This window comes from Tachypleus tridentatus, chromosome 8 (assembly GCF_004210375.1).
Source record: "Tachypleus tridentatus isolate NWPU-2018 chromosome 8, ASM421037v1, whole genome shotgun sequence".
Classification (NCBI taxonomy): Eukaryota; Metazoa; Arthropoda; class Merostomata; order Xiphosura; family Limulidae; genus Tachypleus; species Tachypleus tridentatus.
In genome coordinates this window covers 115,345,031-115,371,931 of record NC_134832.1, presented here as the reverse complement: position 1 = coordinate 115,371,931, position 26,901 = coordinate 115,345,031, and the positions used below count along the sequence as shown (strand labels likewise).

Below are 26,901 nucleotides of genomic sequence, written 5' to 3'. Positions count from 1 at the left end.
ACTTGTACAGAAATCCATATGCAAGACATATGTCAATTTAAAGGATAGGAAATCTCCTGATATGAAATACCATCAATACTCCTGTCATTCTTATGTGCTTGAGGTATGTAATAGTTAAACAGATCTATCATGGAAACAATTTATGTAGATATGACTTGTATAACTTTACCAGACAGATTCTCCTTGAGTGTGCTGCATGTTGTTGCCCAGGATATGTGAATGGCTTTTGCCACTGACCATTAAATTAGTGAATTTTCACCTGCTACAATATGCTGGCATACTACTTGTTGTAGATCTCCTTTTGAATGGTCATGGTTCCCCAACTCTATCCATATGCCTTTTTTCCAATTTCAAGAAGTTCAAGGAATATCCCGATCTTAGAAATACTGAATCAAACATCTGATCACTTCTTTGTAACCCAAGTATGTGTATCTTGCATTGGAACAGACTGTTAGATATATTCTTCCCAAAAGCAAACTATTGGCGGCATCACACTATTTACAAAATCCCAACAGGGGTGAGGCAATATACTCAGCTAACAATAGTACACATAAGCCATGAAATCTACTCATATCTTTGTTTAAACAACTTGAAAAATCAGTTAAATGTTTAGATCAACACAGTTATTTCAATAAAATCATATTTATTTAGCAATAAAAATACAACATTCAGTTGAATTTGGTAGTTAATTTTACTTAAGTAAATACAATTATTCTATTTTGTTTGATAACTTACAATAAGCCATTTTCTTTAATAACAGGAAACCCAAAATATTTCCACACTGTTGATCTATAAAGCATTAAAGGGTTCCAAAATTTAGCTTGTTGACTTTCATTTAGCTTAGGTTTTCCACTCATCACTGCTCTTAAAACTGAAATTCTGTTAGCTGCCATGTCACACTGCATTATGGTATATATATTAACATAAAATTTATCTACATATATGGGATCACGAACCTAAACCTTTTCTTTTATGAGTTGTAAAACAATTAAAACATCATGTTTTGCTGTAAATGGTCGATAAATAAAATATTGGATTATTATGCAAAAGGTTAGGATACACAGATATTCAATGAACCACAGCATCCCCTCCCAAATAATACCAAAATGTAGTTTTGATACATTATAATTCACACCATGACTCCATATTATTTGTAGTGATCATGCAACTTGACAACTGACATATTCAATAGTTTTAATACAATGTACACAACGCTCTGTGTTGTAGCATATATATTCATAGTTAGCATATATTCTCATCCTCATAATGTTGACTTACAGACTTTCAAAATATAACCGAGTATACTTCATCAGTATTAAGAAACCAAACATTTTTTTAACGTAATCCAAATCACTGATTTGTAAACATAATTAATACCAATACTTAAGTATGTTACGACTGTGTATTCTAATGTGTTTTTTTTTTATATTTTAGGTCCTGTTCTAACACATAAAGGATTTGTTTTTCTCTTTTACTGAGAAAAGTTTCCTCTTACGTGTATCACGGTATAAGTAGAGCTATTACTTTCATAAAGTTTTAACACATTAATTCCAATTCATTCAACTAATTCTATTCAATATATATATATATACACACACACACACACACCCACACACACCACATCTTTAATTTTCTTATATGTCAATGATTATCTTACTTTGAGTATTATTCTCACAATCAAAATGTTAACTAAAGCCTTGAGCACTATCCAACCTAACCAAAAGATTAATGTTATGATTATTATCAAATTATATAAATTTACAAGTCAAGTACATGTGATAGTATTTAGAGGTTTAAGAGTGACTAGTATGTAGCCACTCATTTGAATTCTCCTGGTCAAAGTTTTCCAAAAAAACCTACTAATTGTCTAGAAAAAAAATTATATTAAAACAAGATATCACTTTAACAAAACGAAATCATAGTAAAACTTCTTAAACTGTCTTTTTTTATTTTCTAGACGTTCTTTTTTTATAGTACATCTAATGATGTCATTATCAATAACTACAAATATTTTATGAAAATGTAAAAATTAGTGGTTGTAAAATATACAGCTAACTATGTTTCTGAAAATTCAATTTTATAGAAAAAATATTTTTTATATTACATACATCAAAGGTGCTATTATCATATGTAATTTACTAAAATACTAAAATTTAAATAATAGAATAATTTAAAAACACTGCTATGATGTGAAGATCTATTAAATTTACGAGAGTTCCTATGCAAAGCACTAAACTAACAAAATACTTCATATAAATATTTATCTTTCTATAAAAATAAACAGGATTCCATTATGTGAACAATTTGGTAGGTCTTCAAAAAATTAATGTATATTGTGAATGTTTATACTTTCACTCTCAGTATATGTTAGTAGGAAATAAAAATATATCACTAGCAAAGTTTAGTTTTTTTAACTTTCATATTTACAATTAGTTAGAAATTAGATGAGAGTAAATAATAGTGTAGTACAAGCATATCTTATTAATGCATTATAATTTTCATAAGCAATGTTAAGTCTTGAACACAACATATGAGCATAATATCATTATATACACATTGAATAATAGTTACATGTACCTTCACAAAGTATGTTTTAATAGAAACAAATATTTAAAGAATAGAATGGATGTGTACCATTTGACACATGTACCTTAATACAAAGCATCATACAGTAACCACTATATACTAAATCACTTAATCTTACCTGAATTCTTCAATTTACTCTTCCCGATGAATGATGTAATTCAGTACATTGACAAAATCAAATCATAAGAATCCCTAAAGAAACATAAACCTACAAATTCAGCTTTCACTTCACATTATATTCACACAAAAAATTATATATAATTACACATAACAAAGTTAACGTTTTTTTTAAGATATTACACAACTTGTATTTTTTGTATTTTGAAATCTAGTCTTATGTTTCATAAAAATTGATAATGTCACTAGACTGACAGCAGAAATATACATAGTACTGTCAAAGACTTCACTTGATAGACCATCATTTAGAATTGAAAAGCATCAAATGGTAAATGATACATTTTGGTACCATCTAGTTTCTAATGATGACCATACCTAAAATGCAATTATTGTAAGCAATTGTATCACTTTCATTCACCATTCTCTATTTCATTTAACATTATTGTTAGAATGGTTTTAAAAAGAGATTTTCTCTCTTATTAATGTGTTGGAGGTTTTGATAGGGCACTTGCTCATCTACATAAGGGCACTCCTCATGATGTTATCTACTCTTCCAGAACTTGCAATAAAGTTCCTAATTTCAGATAATTAATTAATAAGTTAGATTCTTACAGAATATTTATAACCATTAAGACCTTGAAGAAAATGCCATTAGTAAAGGGATAAGTTTGGTGATAAAATCCTAAATATTAGAGAAAATGAATATAAAATACAGAAAGCCATATTTATGTTAGTTATTAGGTGAAGTTTTTTTCTCCTGTAAAAATTTAGTAATTTGTGAAATCATTGATGTAAATTGTATTGGTAGCTTGAATTCCTTTTAAGTTTTTGTTGGGTAACTTTGGACATTAATGGATCTAAAGACCTTCTGTCATACAGTATTTTTTGTTTTTAACTTGTCACAAAAAATATACTTTACACTGTCAATTATGTATTAAAAGTTATGAAATTATTAAAATAAAAATAATAATGGTGATAGGTGTCATTTGACATATTAAATTTACTTTTCCATTAAAACCAGTCTGTTTTCAGAAGCATATATTTATATACAAAAGAAAAACAGATTAGAAGAACTCAAATTGAGAGCACACACAGCATCATCAAACAAACATGTTCCCCCCTGCATTTTGTTAACAATAATTCAAAAAATAATTTTGCTAAGGCACTGTATAGCTGGGTTTCCAAAGCTTAAATTTATTATATAAATAATTCATTATCATATTCCCAACTTTCTTATTCCTTCACTCAACCAAGTTACCCAAGAAAGAATGTTCAAACCCCTAATTTTGAACAGCTGAATCATCTTTAATTCTTCTAAACTTATATAAAAAAAAAATTAAAAACTGCTTTCAACAGTTACATAACATTTAAGGACAAGAGGCCCATGATCATTGCATCCACCTCCACAAAAAAAAAAAACTCAATTAGTCTTGATCATTTAAATATTTATTGCATTTCCCTTAAAGTTATTACATTCACTGAACCTAAAGGTAACCTATTTCAAAGTCTAAATTACCCTGTTACAAAAGTAAAACTGTCAAAGCTCAATAATATTCTTACACTGTAAAAATTTCTATTTGTGTCCTTTTATCCTACCATTCTTGCTATTATAAACAAATAATTCTGAACACCTCAATCAGATCCCCTATAGTTTTTAGTTTTTCAAGAAAAAACAGCTACAGATATTTTAACCTATCTTCATATGATACCCTTTCCACCACATCTACAAATGCAAACTACAATCCTTTTGTTTTGTCCTATTACTAGGAACAACATATACTGGTTGGATAGTTCAATACACTGATCAACCACAATATCATTTTTTTTCCATAACACAAGAAGTAAAGCAAACAATTATCTCTTGTTGCTATGACCTTTGAACTTGGTTGCTGCTGGACATAGATTGTTAAGCTTTTTAAAATTTCACACAGAGAATATAAAAAAAAATTATACAATTGAACCAAAAAATCATAAATAACTACATTAATACCATAGAATTTCAGTATAATTTATTAATCTTAGTAACAAAGATGTACTTCGATTTTCAAAAATATGAAACTTCGAGCAGACTAAAGACACAACCTACCTCATTGTAATCTTGATTCAAAATGATGTGGTATCCTTTTCAAAGATTAAAATGACTGCAAAAACCACTAGGGGATATTCTAAGTGGTTGACTAGTTATTCACAACACATATTGCAGTAAGAGTATATAAAGGACCATTTCAAAAAATGAAAAGATGTGAAAAGGGCCATTGTTTCATTCAATACATAAACTATATCTTAGTAAAGCAAAAATATATAGGTTCTTATTTTATATTCTAGTTTGTTAATATTAGTAATATGAGTTCTAATTTGTACAAAAATAGAGATTTAGTATTTTGACATCACAAACATCTAATTTCAAACAGCATTGCATTTAACAACTCACTAAAATCTATTTTTAAGTGTTCTTTTAATATTTACTTTCAAATTAAGAAATTAATTCATATATATTAAAGTATGAATTATAATCTACAATTTGATTCCAAATTTATTGACATAAATTCCTAAAATAATAGTTCAATAAAATTTTGAATATGAGTCATAAACATGATAACATAACCTTTGGCCCATCAAGAAGAGTTAATTAAAGTAAGTTTTTGTTGACTTTTAAACAGTGAAAATAATAAAGAAATTTACACACCATTGAATTCCACAATAAAATAAGTTGTAGATTTAAACTGCAATTTGAATTATGCATTTAATAAATAATGAAAAACATTTAACAATCACATCTGCAAATTTACCATTCACACCACGCAACATCCTCCCAGTCATAAAAGAATGCAAAACTGCAGTTGCAAATATAAAAAATCTTCCATAAACAAAACAAATTATTGCACATGTAACAAAATCAACATGTCTGCAGTACTCTCTTCATGCTCTACATCAGTCTGGGTTACATTTCAGTATCCAGAAGCATTTTCTATTTGAAAACACATAGGAAACTTGAAAATTGTTAACAAATACCTTGTATTCACTGAATTTAAAAAGAAAACCAATACACTAAACTGTTTGTTCAGTATTACATAATTCATAAACTATAAATATTATATATATATATATATATATATATATAGAGAGAGAGAGAGAGAGAGAGTGTGTTGTGTGTCTGCCCAAATCCATACTAACACTATATCATGGCACGTTACCTTGACAGCAATTTCTTTTACATTATAACATTAACAGATAGTGATACTGATAGTGACAGTTGGGCATAAGATGTTGAACACTGTACTACTCGTTGTTGTGTTTGTAATACTAGAACAGTATTAGGCTTAACCTAATATACTGTTAAATTTAAACTGTAACTTACAAAACACTTACGGTATATTATACCCTAGTCTACGTTGTTTAATATAGTTACCTTATATTTTGACTCTACATAAATGTTTTTGTTCCATAATTACCTTTTCAGTTAATCTGCGCAAATAAGGATACATATGAAACTTTAACCCAACATCTCTCCAATCTAGCAAATCCGTACTATCAGTGTTTTATACCCGAATGTGAAAATACAAATGCTGAGTTGTCCTATTTTAGTCTCGTATATTTATTTTATGAAATTCACTGTTTGTTGAATGCATTAGCCCAAAAATAATGTTTGCTCTAGTCAAACTCTATGTATATAGTATTAGTAAGAAAGAAAGTGAAACTATTGAGTATTATAAATATATAATCCAGTTGGTCATTATGTTAAATGGACAAAAACTTCCAGTTTCATTGTTAGCTTAACAGCAGAGGAAGTGCTGTGTTTATCGTCACTGTTAGTTAACGTGTTAGACGTACATTTATTGATGTTATAAAGCATATCGAAGAATCTACGAAAAATTTTTAGGTAAGGAATATTGTTGCAGGAGTTAGATTTCGTATCGTAGTTTATTGACGGTTTTATATGGTGTATATAAAACATGAAGTATTAATGTGGCATTGTAAGTGTTAAGCCTAAGATTGATATCTGGACATGTTAGTGCTAACAATTTAGTTACTGATTGGTTCGCAATCGTAATTAATTAATCACTGCAAAAAGTATTCAGTATTACATAAAATAGTATTTTTTTTAATACTGATAATGACAAGTTTAACGGTAAAGATGCTACAGTGGAGGTTTTTACAATAATACAATTTAGGTTAGTCGAGGCTATTCCCTTGTCTACCGGTACCAATTAGAGTTCGGTTATTTGCAAATCAAATTCAAGTTTTATCTAAATCTGTTTATTTATTTTTGCCAAAAATTGGCACACACCTTGAGTTTGACAGAAAATAAGATATTCTTTACATCTTGCTATTTTTTTCTTTTCATACTTGAAAAGGAAAAATACATCCCTATCTTTAAAAACTAGAATATGTGAGCAAGATTAATCAAAAGAGTTTAGATCAACCTCATTTCAAAATTTAAATTACACAAGAGATTAAGAAAAACAAGATGAGTTGGAGTACAAGTCATGCAGGCATCTACACAATGATCACTTGATACTGGACAGCAATAACTAAACTCAGAACAAATTGGAACTTTCATTTACATTTTATCATTCAGGTTGTTATTTATATCATTGAAAAAGAAATGTAATATGTTCTATCAGTATCACAGCTTATAATAATTTAAATAAAATGGGTCTTTTTTTGCACTCAGTATTTAATTTAGTTTACAACTTGTATTTATGTAATCAAAGCTAGCTTCATCACTTAATGAAATATCTTAACATACTGGCTACTGTGTGACTCAGTGAAAGGTCACAGTACTCAAGTTAGAATGCATCCAAATGGTGAGCCACTCAGCATACAATGGATTTTTCATTAAGCACTGCAACACCAACCAGTTGATTACATAGTACATGGTATCTCAGTGAGGTTATAAAACCTAACATTTCCTTTTGTGACAATGTTTTTAAAGCTGGTTTAAGTGAAAATGTTCATAATGTATATAGTATCACATTGATGATGAAATGTTATACATTATGCCAACACAACATATTTAGTGATGTTCTTTATCTCTTTCTCATTAATCAAAATTGTGTAATTTGTAACACAGTAAGTCAGCAAAATTGTTTCTCTTGTAGCACCCACCTTGCTTTGATCAGTGACATTATACATTTATTCAGGATCATTGTCTTATTTTTGCAGAGAGTAAGTATGAACCATTCAATAATTTAACCTGCCTAACATTTAGTAAGCTGTTGTTACATGTACTATTTTTGGCTGTATTTGCATGTTAGATATACCTGTCTTCTGGAAGGGGACGTTTAGAGTTAATAAAAACAAATTGCTTTTGTATTATATACTACATACAATAATGCTAATACATATTAATACAGACCTGAAAATTTTAATATTATGAAGTATAAATGCATGACTAAATAGATTATAATATAATGTAAATACAGAGATCATGCTACGTTCATGAATACAGTCTTGTGACATCTCTCACCTTTTTAATGTTTCATGACAAATGGATCAGTCAAAGTAGAGAAAGAAGTTGTACCACCAATATTCCAAAAGTTGAGAGAAAGATTAATGCAGAGGCCATGCTTTCATGGTTTTTGATGAACATGATCTGAGCTTCTTTGTTGCACCAGACTTGATTGAACTAGGTGAAGAAATATCTAAAAAATCTAAGCTTCTGAATCAGATTCCTGTGGGCAGAAAAACAGCATCCTGTAAAAGTTAATTTTTGGTTTGGGGAATTTTTTTAACATGAATGAGCATCTCAGACAAACATTTCAGTTTAAACATTGATGAGAGTAGTTTGAGTAGCTTAATTGATTGATTTAGTGTTTTATGGCACAAAGCAGCGAGGCTTGAGTAGCTTAAAAAAAGTAGTTACTGTTCTTTTTAGTTATTTTTATCCCAAAAGCAGGAAAAATTTATTCAATGTGGAGTCTTTAAAGATTGACTAAGTCAACTTCACAACTTAATGTCAGTTTTGTTTGATTTGTGTAGTACCATGAGAGGAAAGAAATAGACTGTAGACCAGATTGTGTGAAAAAGCAAATCATCTTGCTGGACATAGTTGGAGACTCATTGCATCATGTATGTGATGCAGCAAAGGCTTTTATGTCAATATCACTCCACAACAAAGTTCTTGCTTCTTGAACACTGTTGGGTGTTCCTTATAGATTTTTGGCTGCTGATCATGAAAATCACATCCAAATTTGTCCATAGCATACTGTTTCATCGAAATCTTCAGTTTTGTCATCTTTTTTCTTATATTTGTGTCCAAAAATTTTCGTTTCTGTAAGAGAGACGTATGAACAATGTTTTGTGCAGTCTGGACATGTCCAGGCATGAAATCAGGCCAGGTTGGAAGCTGTTCTGTGGAAGTATGCAGCTCGGGCATGCCTGGGCAGGTCAGAGCCAGCTTAACACTGTCTCAGCAGGCTATAAAAGTGGCTTGCATACACAGATGCTGCTCATTGGATTAATATAGACCTTATAGTGTGTACGTATTGTTTCAGAATATAGCATTGCCTCAGTAGCACTAGAACAAGTAAGTCAGATGTCATAGACCTTTTACAGGATGATTGGTGTCAGTCAATATGTTTCATCAATGTTGTAATAGCCGCGATACATTCTGCTATATTTGTGGCAAGTATATGCTTGTTCATCAGAGACGCTCAATGACTGCTCTTGTAAAGAAAGTATATCATCTGTACTTTGACTGTAAAATTGGTGATCAAGACCAGGAATGGGTGTCTCACATTTGTTGTGTGACATGTGCTGTCTGTCTGAGAGCTTGGCTCAGAGGCACTTGAAAGACAATGCTGTTTGCTGTCCCGATGATATGGTGAGAACAGAAAGACCATGTGATGGATTGTTACTTCTGTTTGACTAATGTGTCTGGTGTTTCTGCCAAAAACAAGAAGTCAGTTGAATACCCTAATCTGCCTTCAGCAATGATACCTGTGCCACATGACGACAGTCTTCCAATTCCGAAACCACCATAGGAATGGACCTTAGACGAACCAGATGAAGAAACTGCAATGCAGGGAACTGGCAGGGGCATTGATGTGGATTTTGAATCGTGCTCCTCAAGTGATCCACATCTCATAACACAGTCAGAATTAAACGATCTGGTCAGAGATTTTGGTCTGTTAAAAGCAAAAGCTGAATTGCTGGGTTCAAGACTGCAAGAATGGTATTTGCTGTCACCAGGTGCAAAAATTTCTGTTTTTCGAAGCTGCCAAGATGATGTAACCAAATTCCTTAAACAAAAATGTTGTGTGTGTGCACTGCAGTGCTACAAAACCTTAAGGAATATGTCAATCTGTTTCAGACCAATGCATCAGTGATTCATGTTCTGTATGTTGGATTTCCTGGTTGTTTTGTAAAACTGGAAGAGCTGTTAAAGGCAGCAGCTACATTTATGAAATATAACCTAGTTAATGGTTCATTATTTCTGCTGAACAAGTAAATAATAATGGGAAAGAAGGCCAAACATTTGATTGAAAGGTCAAACAGCAAAGACCATGATGTACAGGGTATCAGTTGTTAAACAAGGCTTTATCAAACTGAAAATTAATACATTTTTACCAAATATTTTGCATTTCACCTGGAACAGATGAATAATCTAGTAAGAAATAAAAAGATACTAGCTAAAAAATCAAAATGGGAATATACTGAGTTTTATAAAAATTAAAGTTAAGAAAGTGTCAGATTTAATTTGAAAGACTTTTTATAGTTACATTAATTAAAAAAAAATAATTTTGTAAAATGGAAGCATAAGCAAAATGCTAATCTCTTCATTTGTGCTTTTATTGATAAGAATGAAGAACAAGCTTTTCAACTGTGGTTTCTTTAAAGGAATTTTTGTTTTATTTTTTTTATACAGATAATGTTATTTACTTGTAATCTTGGCATTTACACAGTTTTCTATCATTTGTTTTTATTGCTGAGATTCATTATTAAGTGCTTTCCAATACAGAGGTTTTTCTCTTCTTACAAGATTAGTTATTCTCATTCATTGATGCTCTCTATATGCAGACCTTTTCTTTATGCATGCCAAAGGTCTTCTGCTACCCTCTACTGGAATCATTTGATTCCATGTCTCTCTTATAAATCATTATGCATCACTTCACCAATAGCAGCATGGTACACTCATGTGACCCATGTGATTCCCTCTGTGCACCTGTACTGAACTGTCACTTCTCCTTTGGTTGCAATTGTACTCAGATGTCTTTCTCTTTAGTCTTGATTATAGTTTGAGACAGTATTTATTTCTCAAAGTGGTTGTACAGTTTAACCTACTAAGTCTTTTTACAGCATTACATTTTATTCATCTTTATTTCATACATTTGGTCTTGTTGACTATTAAAACATGAATGCCAAAGTCAGTATCACCATTTTAGGTGTCTCAGTTTTGTCAGGCACTTTATCACAGGCTTCAGGTATGAGTGACCCAATAGGAAATTGTATGTTACACAATGTCCCACTTCCTCCTGGACATGTGTAGGCTGAAGATTCAGTTTGGCCTTTCATGTTTTTTTCAAACTTTATTTCTCAAGTATGTGATCTTTTATCCCTGGCTTCTATTTCTTATGATCCTCACCCTTTCTAACTGCAGGAGCATTTTTCCTAAGCCTGTTTGGGTTCACACTAAACAATTTGCCTCTCAGTTGAATGACAGCATTACTATGCCTTGTTTCTTGGGGAGTGAGTCTCAAATTTCCTGTTAGTTTTATCACTGCCCAATTTTCCTGCTTGTTTGTCATCTTCAGCTTTACAAACATTTCTCTGTTGTTGTGAATATCTAGGTTAGGATGCTGTTTTATCTAGAACCCATTTACCTGTTTCTTATATCTAGGATTTATGTATAGCTCTATTTTTACAGCATTTCATTTTTCATATGGTCACAAAGTCTTTGGATCTCAGGTAGCACCTGTCCACCAACAATCCACTCTTTCCCATTTGATAGCCTGTTCATCTCAGTTGGAGTCAAGTGTGGCACCAGTTCTGGTTTGCCATAATTCCTTTTCCCAGCCTTTACTCATCTTCATGCTTTTTAGTGGCTTTAAAATCAGTGAGGTTTTTCTCACATTGATGCATTTGCCACTGCCCTGAATTACAAGTTATCTTTCTTTTGATCCACAAGCTTTGGCTAAGGATGCCTTTATCCAAGATTGATCACACAAATTCCTGTACATTTATCTTCTTACACAATTGCTTCATCAGGTAGTTTTTATTTTTCTATGTCAGGCCCTTCTTATTGTTCTCTATTGATCTGCTCATTTGTGATTTTTTTGCTTACACCAATTGCAGTTATTCCATCCTGTACCACTTCCCTTATTACCTGACCTTCTTCATCAACTCTAGTCATTGCATCTACATCCTATAGTTCCAATCTTTAATTTTCATGCTTGGCTTTTGTCCAGTCCTTGATGAGGAGATCTGGTTTCTTTTGTTGTGTAGCTTTTCATTTGACTCGATCCATACATCCTTCCTCCATGGAAGTTTATCAACAGAAACTGAAATCTTTCACACATGGTTTTCTGTTTGAGATATTTGGCTTCTGAATGTAACTGTGGCTGGTTTCTTTGAGTTTGTCACATAGCTATTTGATGGGTTTTGCTGTCTCCTTAGTTTCAGAATATCAGGGAGTCTTGTCCCTTACTTTTTGTCTTTCTCATTACTGTTGTGTTTGCTTCAGTCTTCCTTAGCATGTTAATTCATTCCTTCTGGATTACTCTTTTGGACTGGGATGTTAATGTGGTCCTCCATTTGAACCTCCTTCATTGTGTTCCCTGTTTCACCTTTCCTTTAAAGCCTATTTCCTTCTCCTTTTGGTCTATGGTCATTGACAATCTGACTTATTTGCCATTGATGTTACATGCACTCTTTACTACCATACCTATCTTTTCCTTTATCTTGACTGTTCTTTCTACCTGAAAAACCTTACCAGCTTGAGAAGGTAATGCCTCCTTTTTGCCTATTTCCCTGTCCTTTATTTCTCAACTTTACCCTCATCCTTATAATTGTAGACTTCTGTGTCTGATGCATGCACTTTGTTGTTGTATTGTCCTCACAGCTTCCTTCTGTGGTTCCCATACCAGACTCTCTATCTCATGGCAATCTTCTTTGTGTCAAGATCTATCCCCTTCTACATTCACAAATTGAATTCATCGTTTGATCCAATTTGCTAATTCTACCTTTTCACCTTCTCGACAAAATTTGTTAAGGGTAACTTCTATGAAATCTGACACCTCACCTTTTCTTTCACTTCTCCATCAGCCTTTGGAGGAAATCTTGCAGTTAGGTTTGTGGACTAATCCCAACATGTTCATCTCCCATTTTTATCTCATACTGTGGTTTTAGCTTCCTGAGGTTTTTGTCTTCCACTTGTTGCTGTTCTTCAGACTTCAGTATGACTCTAAGGCTGGGTAAGTCTCTATTATTACTTTATTTTGTTTCATGGATCCATCCTTGATGAATTCATTTTGTGGTGCTTGTCCAGGTATTCTTTAACATTAGATCCACACTGTCCAGCCATGTTGACTCACACTTTATCTTCAGTGGCTTTCAAGTACTCACCACTGAGATGTGGTATTTTACAAAATTGCTTGCATATGAATAACCTCACAGTTTTTGCCTCATAATAAATTTGCCAATTCTGGGCTGTACTATCCATGGGCTTCATGTTTCATGCACTTGTTTCTACCATTATTTGTGCTCTAGCCTATGTATAAAATCTTGTATTCCTCATCTCTACAGTTATTTTTCACATTGAAAGAATCTACCAAGTGCACTGGTATATAGAGAGATATTTTCAAGATATCTTTGCAATGTTTACTGATTTGAAGATGAGAGGGAATATTTTAATTGTATATTATTTTGTCAGTTAGGTCATGTGTAATGTTAAAAGTAGATGTTACAAAATTTATTGACTTGTGTATTTTCACTGTAGGTTTTCTTCTTGACACTTTTATGCTGCTGTGGATTCTTTAGAGCAGCATATCAAGATCCCAGATGGACACATGTGTTATTCAAGTTACCAATGTGGCTCCAGTGGCCACCTTGGAGCAAATGTCAACTTTATTTGGCTATCTTGGAAAAATTGAACAAATTCAGATGTACCCTTCAGAGTAAGTAAAAAATAACTTTATTTGGTCTGTATTTAATATAATTTTTTATATTTATGGTAACGTATGTTGATTGATTTTTGATATTGAATTTTAAAAAGATCTATAAAAGGTTGCTATTTTATTGGAACAAATAGGTAAATGAATTATGTTTTAAGAGAAGCAAACTTTAATAACATAATATTTCTGTATAGTTTTTCCAGCTATTTCACAAGTATCTTATATACATTATTCCTCTGTATACTCATATACTCAGGCTAATTTTAAAAATAGTTTACTCAAAAAGAAGATAGTTAATATTTTCAAATCTTTCTAGTGATTCTATCATTCAACCATTGTCCCGAGTGTGTTATGTGAAATTTGCAGAGTCTTGGAGTGTGGGAGTTGCCCAGCACTTAACAAATACTGTCTTTATAGATAGAGCTCTAATTGTAGTTCCAGTACCAGATGGTGAGTGATAAAAATTAGAGATTTTTTTTTTAAAGCTGTACTTTATATCATTAAGTTGAAATATCATTTAAAGACCCAGAAATGTTTAACTGATTAATGTTTTGAAATTCCCGTTTAAATTATTTTCTCGTGACAATGTTGATTTTTATCTTTTATGTTCTCAACAAATGTTCATTTTTAAAAAGCAATAATCATTTTCTCAAATATTATTTATTCCATATTATAAGCTTTTCTGACAATATATGTGAAAAATGGTCACTAAAATATGAAAATAATGTTAAATTTATTTTGGAAAAATTTGGGGTAAATGTTTTTGACAGAAAATTGTTTATCTATTCTAGTTGTGTTTAATCTTTCAGGACATGTATACTTGAATCTGTTGAGTTGAATGTTTAATTTCAACACAATGTAAAAATTAGAATATGAAAACTATTTCAATAATTTTTAATTGAAAAAGAATTTATAATCCATAACTTGTCAGTTAGTAACTTTAATGTAAGTTTCCAAGTAAATTTCTGTGGAGCCTTGGGCAGTCTCACTTATAAACAGTGCAATTATCAATTTTTTTATATTTTTTTACAATCTTTCTGACCATCTAAAAGCATAGAAATTATACTTAGTTTTATTGAGACCAAGAATACTGTGAGAAAAAATAGTTACCTAACTAGATTTGACACTGGTTTGATAGGTAGAGTCAAAGATGAATCTTGTCAACTTTTGTGGTGTTTTGTACAACTTATAGCGAGAAGGTGTGATTTACTGTAGTTGATAAAACAAACTAACAAAAAAATATATATTGTTAAAATCAATTAAGAAGAAATTGACTGGATATATGAAGTGGAAATTTCTGATCAATATTTCAGAAAGTTTATGATGAAAAATGGAAAAAACATACCAAATTATATGAAATTCTTTTAAGCCAAAACCAGATAGTATTTATTCCAGGTTACATATAATTTGGTCATGTATTGCAACTTTGAGAAGAAAAAAAATTTGGAAAATATCTGTATTATCCCTCCAGTCCAGAAAGAGTTAAATTACTTTATTTCATAAAAATTACTGTTGAAGTTATATTAATTATTCCTTTCCATTTTAAACTTTAGCATACTTAAATTTATAATATTTATTTAACTTATTATTTTCTGCTGCATTATAGAGTGTACACAATTAATTTTACTATGTCACAGGAATAGTTCCTGACGAAAGTAAAGCAATGGCTCTGACAACTCCAACTTCGAGTATCTCTGGGATGAGCCCTTCTTCTGGAGCTGCACAGCTTGTTAATCAGGTGATTCATGGCTGTTATGCAGGTTTTTTATACAGTTTAAAGGTTTCTCAAAAAGTTTTAAAATGTTTGAAAACTGTAGAACACAAACAAAATGTGCAGCTAGAAATAACTGTTTTCTGAATAAGATATTGAAACACTATAGATATGATGGTATCATTTGATGTACATTAGAGGTGGGTGAATTAATTGATATAATCAATTACCTGTGAATATTGAATAAATTAGTTGGTGTCTCATAAGCTATTTGATTAGTCGATTAAAGTCATGAAAATAATCAACTAATAAAAATTGTTTCAGTTATTACTGTTTTTTATTATTCCAACAATCGAGTAATCAAAATCATGATCAAATCAGTTGTCACAAAAATAATAAATTAATCAAGATTTGGGTTTCCCATTATTTACTGTTTTCAATTATTTTATTATCCACATAATCACAATATTACCATTAACTTGAATGGAATGTGTAAAGCTACATATCTGGAATGATTCATGATTTGAGAGGGTCTCAGCCTTAATTTCTGTTGTTACTAAACTTGTTCACCATGTTTCAATTAATTTAATGCTTTTAATGCTGTCTACTACTATTCTTAATTTTGAATTGCTGCTAGAGGGAAAGCAACTTTTTGGCAGCATCCACCATCAGCTCTCTGACTACTTAATATTAAATAAGATGCAAGTTTATTATTATTTCACATTGTGTTATGTTTCTAATTTGTAATTGTCAAATGACCCCTATCTTATTTAAATATAAACCATCCATTCCAAAAAGCCCTTTTATTCCACAACTGATCCCATAAGTTGAACCAGCCAGTCTGCTCATCCGTACATACAAACATAAACCTGTCATTTAGCCATAGTGTTCATTCTCAGCAGTGTTCCTGACAAAATTAATGAAATAAAAACCATATAACCAGAGTGCTTTAGAAAGATGGACCTTTCTTCTTCATGAGCAAACTTCTTTAACCTATGTGCTTTCCTGATAAAATTAAGTTACAGCCCTCTTTTTTTTTTAATTAATTTATCAACTCTTTGCACTTATTAGTTAACTCTTCTGACCTACCTTTCCCTAAATCATTAGCCCCTACATGTACCACAAAAATTGCATATCTGCTAGTATCCTTTATTATAACTCCTGTTCTGTTGATTATATCTTCCACTTCTTATCTTGGGTAGCATAATCTGATGTTTTTTCTCTCTCTCTCTGTTCACACCTCTAGGGACATATTTTTGATGTATGTTATGAACATTTTTTAAGAAAAATATAACTGATTTAGGTTAGGGAATTAACTGTAACCAGACACATCTAACAAAAAGTATGTGTTGTTGTTGTTTTTAAGCTGTTGCAATTATTAATTTTGTAGATTATATTACATGCAATACTATCTAATCATGGAACCTTGAAACCCCTAAGAAGTTAAGCAGCAAAAAGAAGTTTAATTGTTATGATTTTAATCTTTTATTAAAGCAATATAATTTTGTGTAAAAACTTTTTCCTTAAAAGTTTTTAAAACTGAATTTCATAAATGGGTTTGTATTTATTGATCTCTAATAAAATAGAACACATTAATTCTATTTAAGAAGTTAGATAACAGAAACAAGTTCAATTATTATTCTCAGAAAATTAATTATTATTATTTTTTAATTTCAGGTTACAGGAGTAGGTGGTACCCAGGTAATAACCACTGTTGATCCACGTCTTACAGCATTGGGTCTTCCACAATATCCCCCTTTACCAGCAAACATGGACCCCACAAAAATTGAAGAGATTCGTCGCACTGTTTATTGTGGCAATTTAGATTCCACTGTAAGGGAGAAGTTAAACCTTGTTTGTGTTTAAAATTGGATATTATTCTTACAGTAATAAAACTTAAGGGCATTAATAATCCAAATACACCATAAAGAATGTTTATTTTATTAAAAAAAACTATTCAAATATTAAATGTAGCATGAGCTATGCTATGGAAAACTTTTTTTTTAATACTGGTCTATGTTGTATGGGTTTTTTAAAGTGTGAGTTACCACAGTACCTTTGGAATATGTTATGATAAGTGAATATTTTTAGTATAAATCTAAATTTTAATGAAGTGGTACCTTTCTGTATAGCTGACAGCTGAGCAACTGTTGAAGTTCTTCAATCAGATAGGAGAGGTGAAGTATGTACGCATGGCAGGAGATGAGACACAGCCCACTCGATTTGCTTTTGTGGAATTCACTGAGCAGGCTTCTGTGGCTAATGCTCTCCAATATAATGGAGTAATTTTTGGTGGCAGACCGTTAAAGTAAGTAGTATTGTACAAATAGGTGAAGTTTTGCATATAATGATATTCAATAACAGTGATGTCGGATGTTAGAGAAATTTTTAAAATGCAAAATTAATCTGTTTCTTAAAGGATTTCAAACTTTGGCTTGGTATAGTTATGAGAAAATTGTGTATTTCTGTGGATTTCTACTCTTTCTGATTCTATAAGTCATTTTTTGCATGATGTCATGGGAAACTTGGAAACTCACTCAGGCTTATGATGCTTTGTTTTGCAACTGCTACTGCTTTGTGTTACACGATGGTGGATTAGCTGCTGAAATGTTATTCAGCTTGTTACTATACTGCTCTGTGTATGCTTTCTCTTGCTTTCCCCACTAAAATTTCGTAACTTGAAAATGCTGAGATCATTTGTGAATTGTGACAGACAGTTAGTTGAATGTGAAATAAATCAATGAAGTATCAAGAACAGGTAGAACAGGAAGTGACCAGACATATAAATAAATTTAGAATTTGTTGTGAAATATATATGGAAGCTGTGTGATGCAGAAAAGCATTCTTCTTTCTGTGTAAGACTTAGAATATAGTAGTCATAGAAGTTGAGCTATAAAATATGAAAACAAACTGAGAAGCTCAAAGGCATTACAACTTGTCAAGAAACATACTTCATTCCTCTCTCGAGATATTTGTAGATGTATTTATTTTACATGTATATAACTAGATACCAAACATTTATTTCAGAAATGCTATTTACTTTTGTGCACCAATAAGAGTTATTACTTTGTGCACACTGCCATGTGATTTTCTGTACATGCCACAAGCCTGAAACAAAGCTCCTACCTCTACACACATCAATGTGTATTGTATCAGCCTATGTTTTAATCATTATTAAACTGTGAGTACTAGCACCTTAACACAGGCTTATTTCTTTTCTTGGCACTTGTTGATGTATAGATTTGCCTGCATTTTTGTGCTTATTTTTTTAACCTTTAGTTACTATATGTTGTCTGGTTTTCCTTAATTTGCTTGATTATATGAAAGAACAATACTAAATGTGAAATGTTTCTTTAGAACTTTCTAAATTATCTTTTATTTTATTTTAATCAACTTTGTATTTTTGAACATATGTTCCATTGTTTAATCCAATACAGATTTTGTCCAGTACTGTTCAGTGTCATAATTAGGCCTATCCACCATCACCACACCTGGCTGATAAAGAAAATTTAGTATTTTAGTAAAATGAACCACTGAAACATCAATTTCACAAATTAGATTGATTGTGCAGTCATATTCTTGTTTTTATTACTCCTACACAGGAGTTATCCAATACTTTCATGGCAGTTAGAGCCACTGACAGTAAATGATATTACCACTATTGTGTATCATGTAGTTGGTTTTGTACTAATCTTGTGTTGTGATTTTTCAACCTCTTGTTTCTATTGCCTGCCCTATCGTTGCTCATTCACTTATTTCAGTGTAGATCAGGTAGTCCTACTTTTGTCCTTCACTGCTTGGATTCCAGAGGTATGTGTCTTGTTTTCTGTTTCTTCAATAAATATTTGCTTGATATCAAATCCTCTTGTTGCTTGAGCCTCATTCACCTGAATCTTTTCTTTCATTATAGTGATATTTTTTCTATCTCCATCTCCTTGGCTTCACCTCTTACTTGACTTCTTTGTTCATTCTCATTCTTTACATTCATTTGAAGGTTTTTCATCACAACCCTATTGGCCTTACTGAAGCAATTTACATATAGCTGCTTTCCATCTTGTTACTTTTCTTCCATTTTTCCAGTTTCATTGACCTTTTGTTTCAGGGAATGTACTTTGTCAGGTTACTTTTCTTTCTGAACCTCATTTTCCCAAATTCCTCTCCAGCATCTCTGTCCAGCATCTTTTCTTTGTGATATGTTTTTGGAGGTATTTGCTATGCATTGGCATCTTTAGCTGATGCAGCCCTTCAGTATTCATCTTTTCTCACTTTAGTTTTTTTGCTCTTCAAATGAGATGGTACTTCTGTTTGTCTCATCATAAATGGCCTCATGAGGGTCACTCTATTCTCTGCTCCTTGTCCTCCTGTTATTACCCTTCAAGTTGGCTACAGCCCTTTCCTTTTCTATTGGATCTAGTGAGTCTTCCTTAGAGGTTGCATTCTTGAGTTCTATTATCCCATTAATCTATGGATAACTTGTCTCAGCTTGAGCCTTTCCTATATGTTTTCCTCTGTCACGACCTGCCTACTTCTTCAAGAGTAACCTCCTTTGTAGTGGCTTGATGAGTTCTCTTTTAAAATCTCTTCCCCAAATTTGCACATGTTTGGAGCTCTCCACAGTGAGAATGGCACATATGTCACTTTGTGTTGGCTTTCTGTTTGACACCAACCAATTCTATGACCATGACTTTTCAATATCTATGTTATGGAAAAGATCAGTTCTTGATGTTTGATCCCTTTACAATATCTGGGATTTATGTGATGATATAGTACAGGATACCCAACCACATTATGAACTAAGCCATTTCTAGTGGTTAGATCTATAGGGATTGGTCTTGCTACTCCCTACACCCGAGTACTTTACATAATTATTTCTCCAGTGTAGAATGACATAACTTGCTGCCATAGCCACACTACACACTTGTGTTCAGCTGTCCTCCTATGCAATAATGAATTGTTGAGCAATCTCCATGCTGCCAAGCTTTAATGAAACATAAGCACCCAGCAAAAAGATTCTTCTTACGATAAGAGGATTCCATTCTCGAGATGAATGAGTCTCTCATTAAGTACTATTTCCTAACCAATTCCTTCCCTCTCACTTCATTTTAGTTTACCTTATTATGGGCTGCACAATTCATATTGACACTTCTAAGGGTGGGAGCATTATTCAAGGTCTGTAGTACACAGGAAAGTAGACAGCATTGCATACAAAGTAACAGCTGTTTGTGGTGCAGAGAAGTGAGTATCTATTTGAAATACATTTTTAGGTAAATAAAAGGTTAATTTTGTATACTCTGAGTTGTTTCTCATCAAAATATTATGAAAACTGAGAGAGCAAGAGTTTTTCTTGGTCAAATTCATCATTTACTTTACTCTCAAGAATGCAAGACCATCTTCAGTAATATAGTGTTATTATGTACACACAGAAGATATAATTCTATGATTTACGCAACATATTGTATTACGTAACCTTTTAGTTTTTGATACACATGAAGACTCACTTAAGACATTTAATTTTTTGCCTTTTCTGTAGTGTTTTTAATCAGCATCATTAAATTTGTTGGCATTAGGCAAGTTAGTGTTCATATAATAAAGGGTTGCACAGACTATATTTCATGTTAGATAAGTTATAAGAACATTAGAATAATTTAAATTATAAAATAATTTATTTGTTAAAACAATTATACAAAGATTATTAATAACATGATCAATATTTTCATTTCTTAGAATCAATCATTCAAACAATGCAATTGTGAAACCTCAAGCTAAGAGTTCAGAAGCTGCACAAAGGGAAATTGAGGAAGCAATGAAAAGAGTAAGAGAAGCACAGTCACTAATAACAGCTGCAATTGAACCTGGTAAGATGGATGTCATGTACAGGTACTAGCTTTGATTAACCCTTTTGAGACAGGTCAAGAAGTATCAGTTATAATATTCAAAGATTAAATGAAAACAAGTACAAAGCTTTAAAATTAACAAAAAACACTTTTCAGTTCAAAATCTATGGTTTCTTTTTAAATAATCAAGTTAGAATTTTTAGTACTAATTTGCATATATCTGTTTGGCTCTTGCTCAAGTTATGTAACATAAACCCTTTCATGATTGGTCAGGGGTCAAAGGCCATGCCATCAAATTTGTTGACTTGCATTCATATTTTTATTGAACTATTATTTTATTCATTTGTGTAATTAAGTTTGGTATCAAATTGTAGAACATAATTCAAACTTTAATATTATATATGAGTTAATTTCTTAATTTAAAAGTAAGTACTAAAAGAACACATCTAAATAGAAATTTAGAAGGATTTATATGTTACGTAAATAATTTTTGAGATGAATATTTTTTTAATCACTATTTTTTAACATGAAATCACTATGCACTCAAATTAGTAATGAAACAGACTAGGTATTTTCAGAAAGAAATCTTTAGTAAAAATATTTCATTAAAAACTCTGATCTTTTGTATACAAAATACTGTAGTCTTTTCTAAAGTTCACCAAATTTTGTGAATATACACATGCTGTATCAAAAGTAATCGTGCGAATAAGTAATGTGTACAAGTACGTAGATGAACTCATTATACCAAGCTCATTGTGAAGAAGTTATCAGGCATTGTATCATTAAATCAACATACAGTGCAGGTTTGGTTTACTTACATGTGATAAAAGAAACAGTATACTTACGTGCAGGTTGTTAACTGAAGTAATTGATCTAAATTTTCAGGATTTTAATTTGTATCACAAAAATAATTTTTATTGTTATAACTGTAAGTTGGAATATGCTTTATATAATGTGTAGAGGTTCTCTCCATGTTAACTGTTTTGTAACAGACTTTTGTCTGCAGTACTGATACATCATCAAGCTGTTATAATATTTGTATAAAGTTAAGAAACACTCATGATGTTATACTTGAGGTACTCTTATTTGTAGTTCAGAATTGACATAATAGGTATAAAGATGCACAGAGTGAAAGGAAAAAATAAACAAAGACAAATTATGAGCATAATACATTTAACATTGAACAACTTTAGCAGCCAATAATAATAATAAAAGACTAAATGAAAACAAATACATAACTTTAAAATTAACAAAAAAAAATGTATGCAATCCAAATATATGGTATCTTTTCAAATCACCAAGTTAGAATTTTTAGTATTACTATGCATATACCTGTTTGGGTCATACTCAAGTTTTGTAACATTAACCCTTTAATGACTGGTCAGGGATCAAAGACCATGCCATTGTATTTGTGGACTTGCATTCAAAATTTTATTGAACTACTATTTTATGCATTTATCTAATTACATTGTTTATATATACTGCTGGCCAAAATCTTAAGGCCAATGAACATAAAGAAAAAATATGCATTTTGCATTGTTAGACTCAACCACTTATTTGAGTAGAGCTTTGAAAGATGAAAATAAGAAAAGGGAAAATAAAAATGAAAAACGTTTGTAGCATTTAATAGGGAAAATGTGAACACTTTGAAATTGGCCTGAATACTACCTGATCAAAAGTTTAAGACCATACTGAAATGAAGCATCAATTGGTGGACACATAACAAAATTTAGTCATTTGTGTTCAAGCATTAGTGTTGTCAACATCTCCCACTGACATCTCCTGTGTTACATTGGGTAAAAACATGGCAAAGGTTAAAAAGTTGACAGAGTTTGAACGTGGCAAACTTGTCGAGCTGCAAAAGCAAGGTCTCTCAACATGTCATCGCTGGTGAGATTGGGCATAGTAAAACTGCTGTTGCAAATTTCTTAAAAGACCCTGAGGGATACAGAACGAAGAATTTCAAGTGGTCGGCCCAAGAAAATTTCACCAGCGTTAAGCAGGAGGATTCAACATGTTGTCTGGCAAGATAGCAGCCGATCATTGAACCAGATTAAGGCTCTTACGGACGCAGAATGCAGCTCAAGAACAATGAAACGGCATCTACAAGAGAAAGGCTTTAGAAACCATAAACGTTTTCAAAGGCCACGCCTCCTTCCACAGCACAAAACAGCTCGGTTAAACTTTACTGAGAAGCACCAAACATGGGACGTAGATAAGTGGACAAAGGTTTTGTTTTCTGATGAGAAAAAATTTAACCCGGATGGTCCAGGTGGCTTCCAACTGACACGATAAGGATATCCCACTGGAGTCACAGTGGAGGAGGTTCCATCATGATCTGGGGTGCTTTCTCCTTCCATGAAACAATGGAGCTTCAGGTTACATAGGGGTATCAAACGGCAGCTGGCTACATTGGCATGTTTGAGAGAGCATTCTTATTGACTGAAGGCCCTCACTTGTGTGAAAATGACTGGATCTTTCAGCAGGATAACACTGCAATCCATAATGCCCACAGGACAAAGGACTTTTTTCATAGGAAATAACATGATTCTTTTGGACCACCCAGTGTGTTTGCCTGAACTGAACCCCATTGAAAATGTTTGGGGGTGGATGGCAAAGGAAGTCTGTAGAAATGGATGTCAATTCCAAACAGTGCACGATCTTCGTGAAGCCATCTTCACCACTTGGAACAATATTCCAGCTAGCCTTCTGCAAATGCTTATATCGACCATGCCAAAGCCAATGTTTGCAGTTATTCGCATTGACGGTCGTGCAACTCACTCCTGAGACCTCTTGTTGTGTATTTCATATCCTGCTTAGGACTTCCTTTTGTAATGGTCTTAAACTTTTGAAAATCTAGTATTTAGGCTAATTTCATGGTGTTCACATTTTTCTTATTAAATGCTAAAAAAGTGTTTTATTTTCCTTTTTCTTATTTTCATCTTTTGAAGCTCTACTCAAATAAGTGGTTGAGTCTAACAATGCAAAATACATATTTTTTCTTTGTGTTCCTTGGCCTTAAGATTTTGGCCAGCAGTGTATATATATATATATATATATAGAGAGAGAGAGAGAGAGAGACACAGATTAAGCTGTTACTTAACAATTACCATTTTGTTGCAGCTGCTAAAGTTGTTCAATGTTAAGTGTGTTGTTGTTATATATATAACAAGTACAATATGTTTGCTAAAGCCAAATAAGAAAGTAACACTGCATTTCTAGTTATCTCACCTAGCTGGAAAAGTATTTTCTGATTTGCAACTTTATTTTGTTAAAAAGTTTTTAGGCAAAACAAATCACTGAAAATGTGACAATTATGTTCAAATCAGTTTGTTCTGATATCTCTGCTTGATTGATCAATGCCATTCAATCAGTGATCTCTATGCAAAGAAAGTTTACTGTATAATTTCTCATTTAAATCAGTAAAAATCATCAGTTCTGAACCTGCATTAGTTTCAGATTCTGTGTTATGGCCAAAGATCGTCTTCAATGTGCATGCAAAGGTAATGGGTTTTTCTTTGCAATCTATTTGCATAACATAATTAGAGTTATTACGAAGTGAAAATATAATTAATATTATGTGCTGTATATTGAATGTGATATTTAACAACTGTTTAAGTGGATTTCCAACCTATGAACAACTGATCACAATGCTGGAATTTGCAACTAATAGATCGATTTGTGTGCCTTGTCCATCATGGTAGGCCTAGCCTTAAGCTTACGTAGTAAAATGGTGGAATGGAGATCAGTATTAAAATGAGTTTTTATTTTTATTAGCTATATAAAAATGTCTTTATGAATAGGTTCTGAACAAATTTCATTATTTCATATCTCAGTCAATTGTTTTATTTTCACGTGAAACCATTTTGAAAAATAAAAAAACTTCCACTCATTTACTTATCTGGAATTTTTTTTAGGCTGTTACTGAAAACGTTTCTTTATTTTATTTCATTCATCTTGATACTAAATGATTCAAAACTGATTTCATAGTTTTTCCCAACTTTTTTTAAGGCCTTTATTTGGTCCAGTGTTGAGTTTTCTGATTATAAAAGCTTCTATTATTATAACCAGTTGTTTTCAGGTTGAAAAGAATAAATTTGACTCCTTCTAGCAATCCCATGAATAAAGGGATTTTCAACTTTTTAAGTGTAATCTTAATCGTGCATCATGTTCATTTCCATATGTTTGTATTGCCAGTTAAATTTTATTAACATAGTAGTCATTGCTTTATCTGCAAGATAAATAAATCCTTTCTTTAGTATGCAAATATTTTTTGTTAACAATTTTTGTTATATTAGTCGTGGCTTAAAACCAACTCTTTATACTCATGTTAAAAAAGAAAGGGAAACTTGTAATGAATGATTTTGCAAGTTTGTTTGCTGTTTTCTTTATTAACTGTATTCACTGAAAGTATTAATAGCTGAAATGCTTGTTAGATGAGAGACATTTGCTTCAAAAATCTACTCTGTATTTCAAAGCTTTTTGTCTCAATAAATCTCTGTATGTTGTATTTTTTGCAAGAGTTCTATATTCAAATTTTGTAATAAAGTACTTGAATTACTAAAAAATAAATTAATTCTATCTATTACCATGCGGCTTCTTTTGGTATATTTTTTTACTTGTAGGATTGGTCTGTTTTGATTATGTGAATATCCAGGATAAAATTTGACTATCATATATTCTTCTATAGTAAACGTATTTCTCAAAATTAATATTATACTATGGAAGTAATCTAAGGTAAGGAAAAAACACATGGGTGTCATCAACAAACTTATGAAAATCTTGGTTTTACAGTTAAAGGTTTTAGAGCATATTCTTTGAACATTTGCATATTAAGTGGACACGTAACAGATGAAAGTGTAGGACTTATTAGCATCCCTTCAATAATGTTTTTGTGTCTTAAATATTATAGCAGAGATGCAATTGGACCTGAGATACACAACATTCTTAAAAATAGAGAAAGTTGTATATTGTATTACATAGAGTTGCTATTTTCATTATGACTTTAAGGGCATTATTTGATGGAAGATTTATGCAGAGAGTGAGGTTCGTATATTTGGCCAATGATTTCTTCTTCTTTTCAACTTGACAATGTTTTTGAGGAGAACACAATCAAGAAGACTAGTTGGACTCTTTCCCCTACCAGCATCTTGTTAGTTTGGTATGTTACACACACAGTGCCTCTTCAGTAGTTTCCCCCTTCCATACTTTTTCACAGCTAGTTAATTAAGTTATCAGTCTACACATATTCTGGTTTTGCTATGTGCTCAAGACATGGATGATTTCACTAGTTTTTTGTTTTTTTTCTGCTGTAGTTGCTGTGTCACCACATCATTTATTTTACTTCCAGTTCTCCCAGTAGTTCTATAATGAGTTGTTTATTTTTATTTGTACACTTCACACATGATTGATATGCCCATAATAGGTGTGGCTCAAATGTCCTTTATGCTGGTTGGTCCTTCTTTACACACACATTTCTCATCATCCATACTCAAACTTTGGTAAGTTAGAAATTCATATGTTCTTTATCATATGATAA

General features: G+C 31.7%; 2 protein-coding genes across 11 annotated transcripts in view; one reads left to right on the top strand and one right to left on the bottom strand.

Moving 5' to 3' along the window:
* LOC143223258 (uncharacterized) overlaps nucleotides 1-6,267 on the bottom strand; it is a 33,767-nt gene extending 27,500 nt beyond the window's left edge. For 4 of the 5 annotated variants that reach the window (XM_076450978.1, XM_076450973.1, XM_076450976.1 and 1 more), the window contains exons 1-2: nucleotides 6,156-6,267; nucleotides 2,705-2,778 (exon numbers count right to left, since the gene is read on the bottom strand). The gene's annotated coding sequence lies outside the window, so the exon portion shown is untranslated. Of the gene's footprint in view, nucleotides 1-2,704; nucleotides 2,779-4,789; nucleotides 4,859-6,155 lie in introns of those variants that run through there. The other variant, XM_076450974.1, reaches the window with a different exon arrangement.
* LOC143223257 (uncharacterized) overlaps nucleotides 6,249-26,901 on the top strand; it is a 42,299-nt gene continuing 21,646 nt past the window's right edge. For 3 of the 6 annotated variants that reach the window (XM_076450972.1, XM_076450969.1, XM_076450967.1), the window contains exons 1-7: nucleotides 6,250-6,583; nucleotides 13,643-13,820; nucleotides 14,134-14,267; nucleotides 15,455-15,555; nucleotides 17,206-17,361; nucleotides 17,661-17,836; nucleotides 21,253-21,383. In XM_076450972.1, coding sequence (XP_076307087.1) covers nucleotides 13,705-13,820; nucleotides 14,134-14,267; nucleotides 15,455-15,555; nucleotides 17,206-17,361; nucleotides 17,661-17,836; nucleotides 21,253-21,383 — 814 coding nt within the window. In that variant the 5' untranslated portion in view covers nucleotides 6,250-6,583; nucleotides 13,643-13,704. Of the gene's footprint in view, nucleotides 6,584-7,805; nucleotides 7,873-13,642; nucleotides 13,821-14,133; nucleotides 14,268-15,454; nucleotides 15,556-17,205; nucleotides 17,362-17,660; nucleotides 17,837-21,252; nucleotides 21,384-26,901 lie in introns of all 6 variants that reach the window. The other 3 variants (XM_076450968.1, XM_076450970.1, XM_076450971.1) reach the window with 3 other exon arrangements.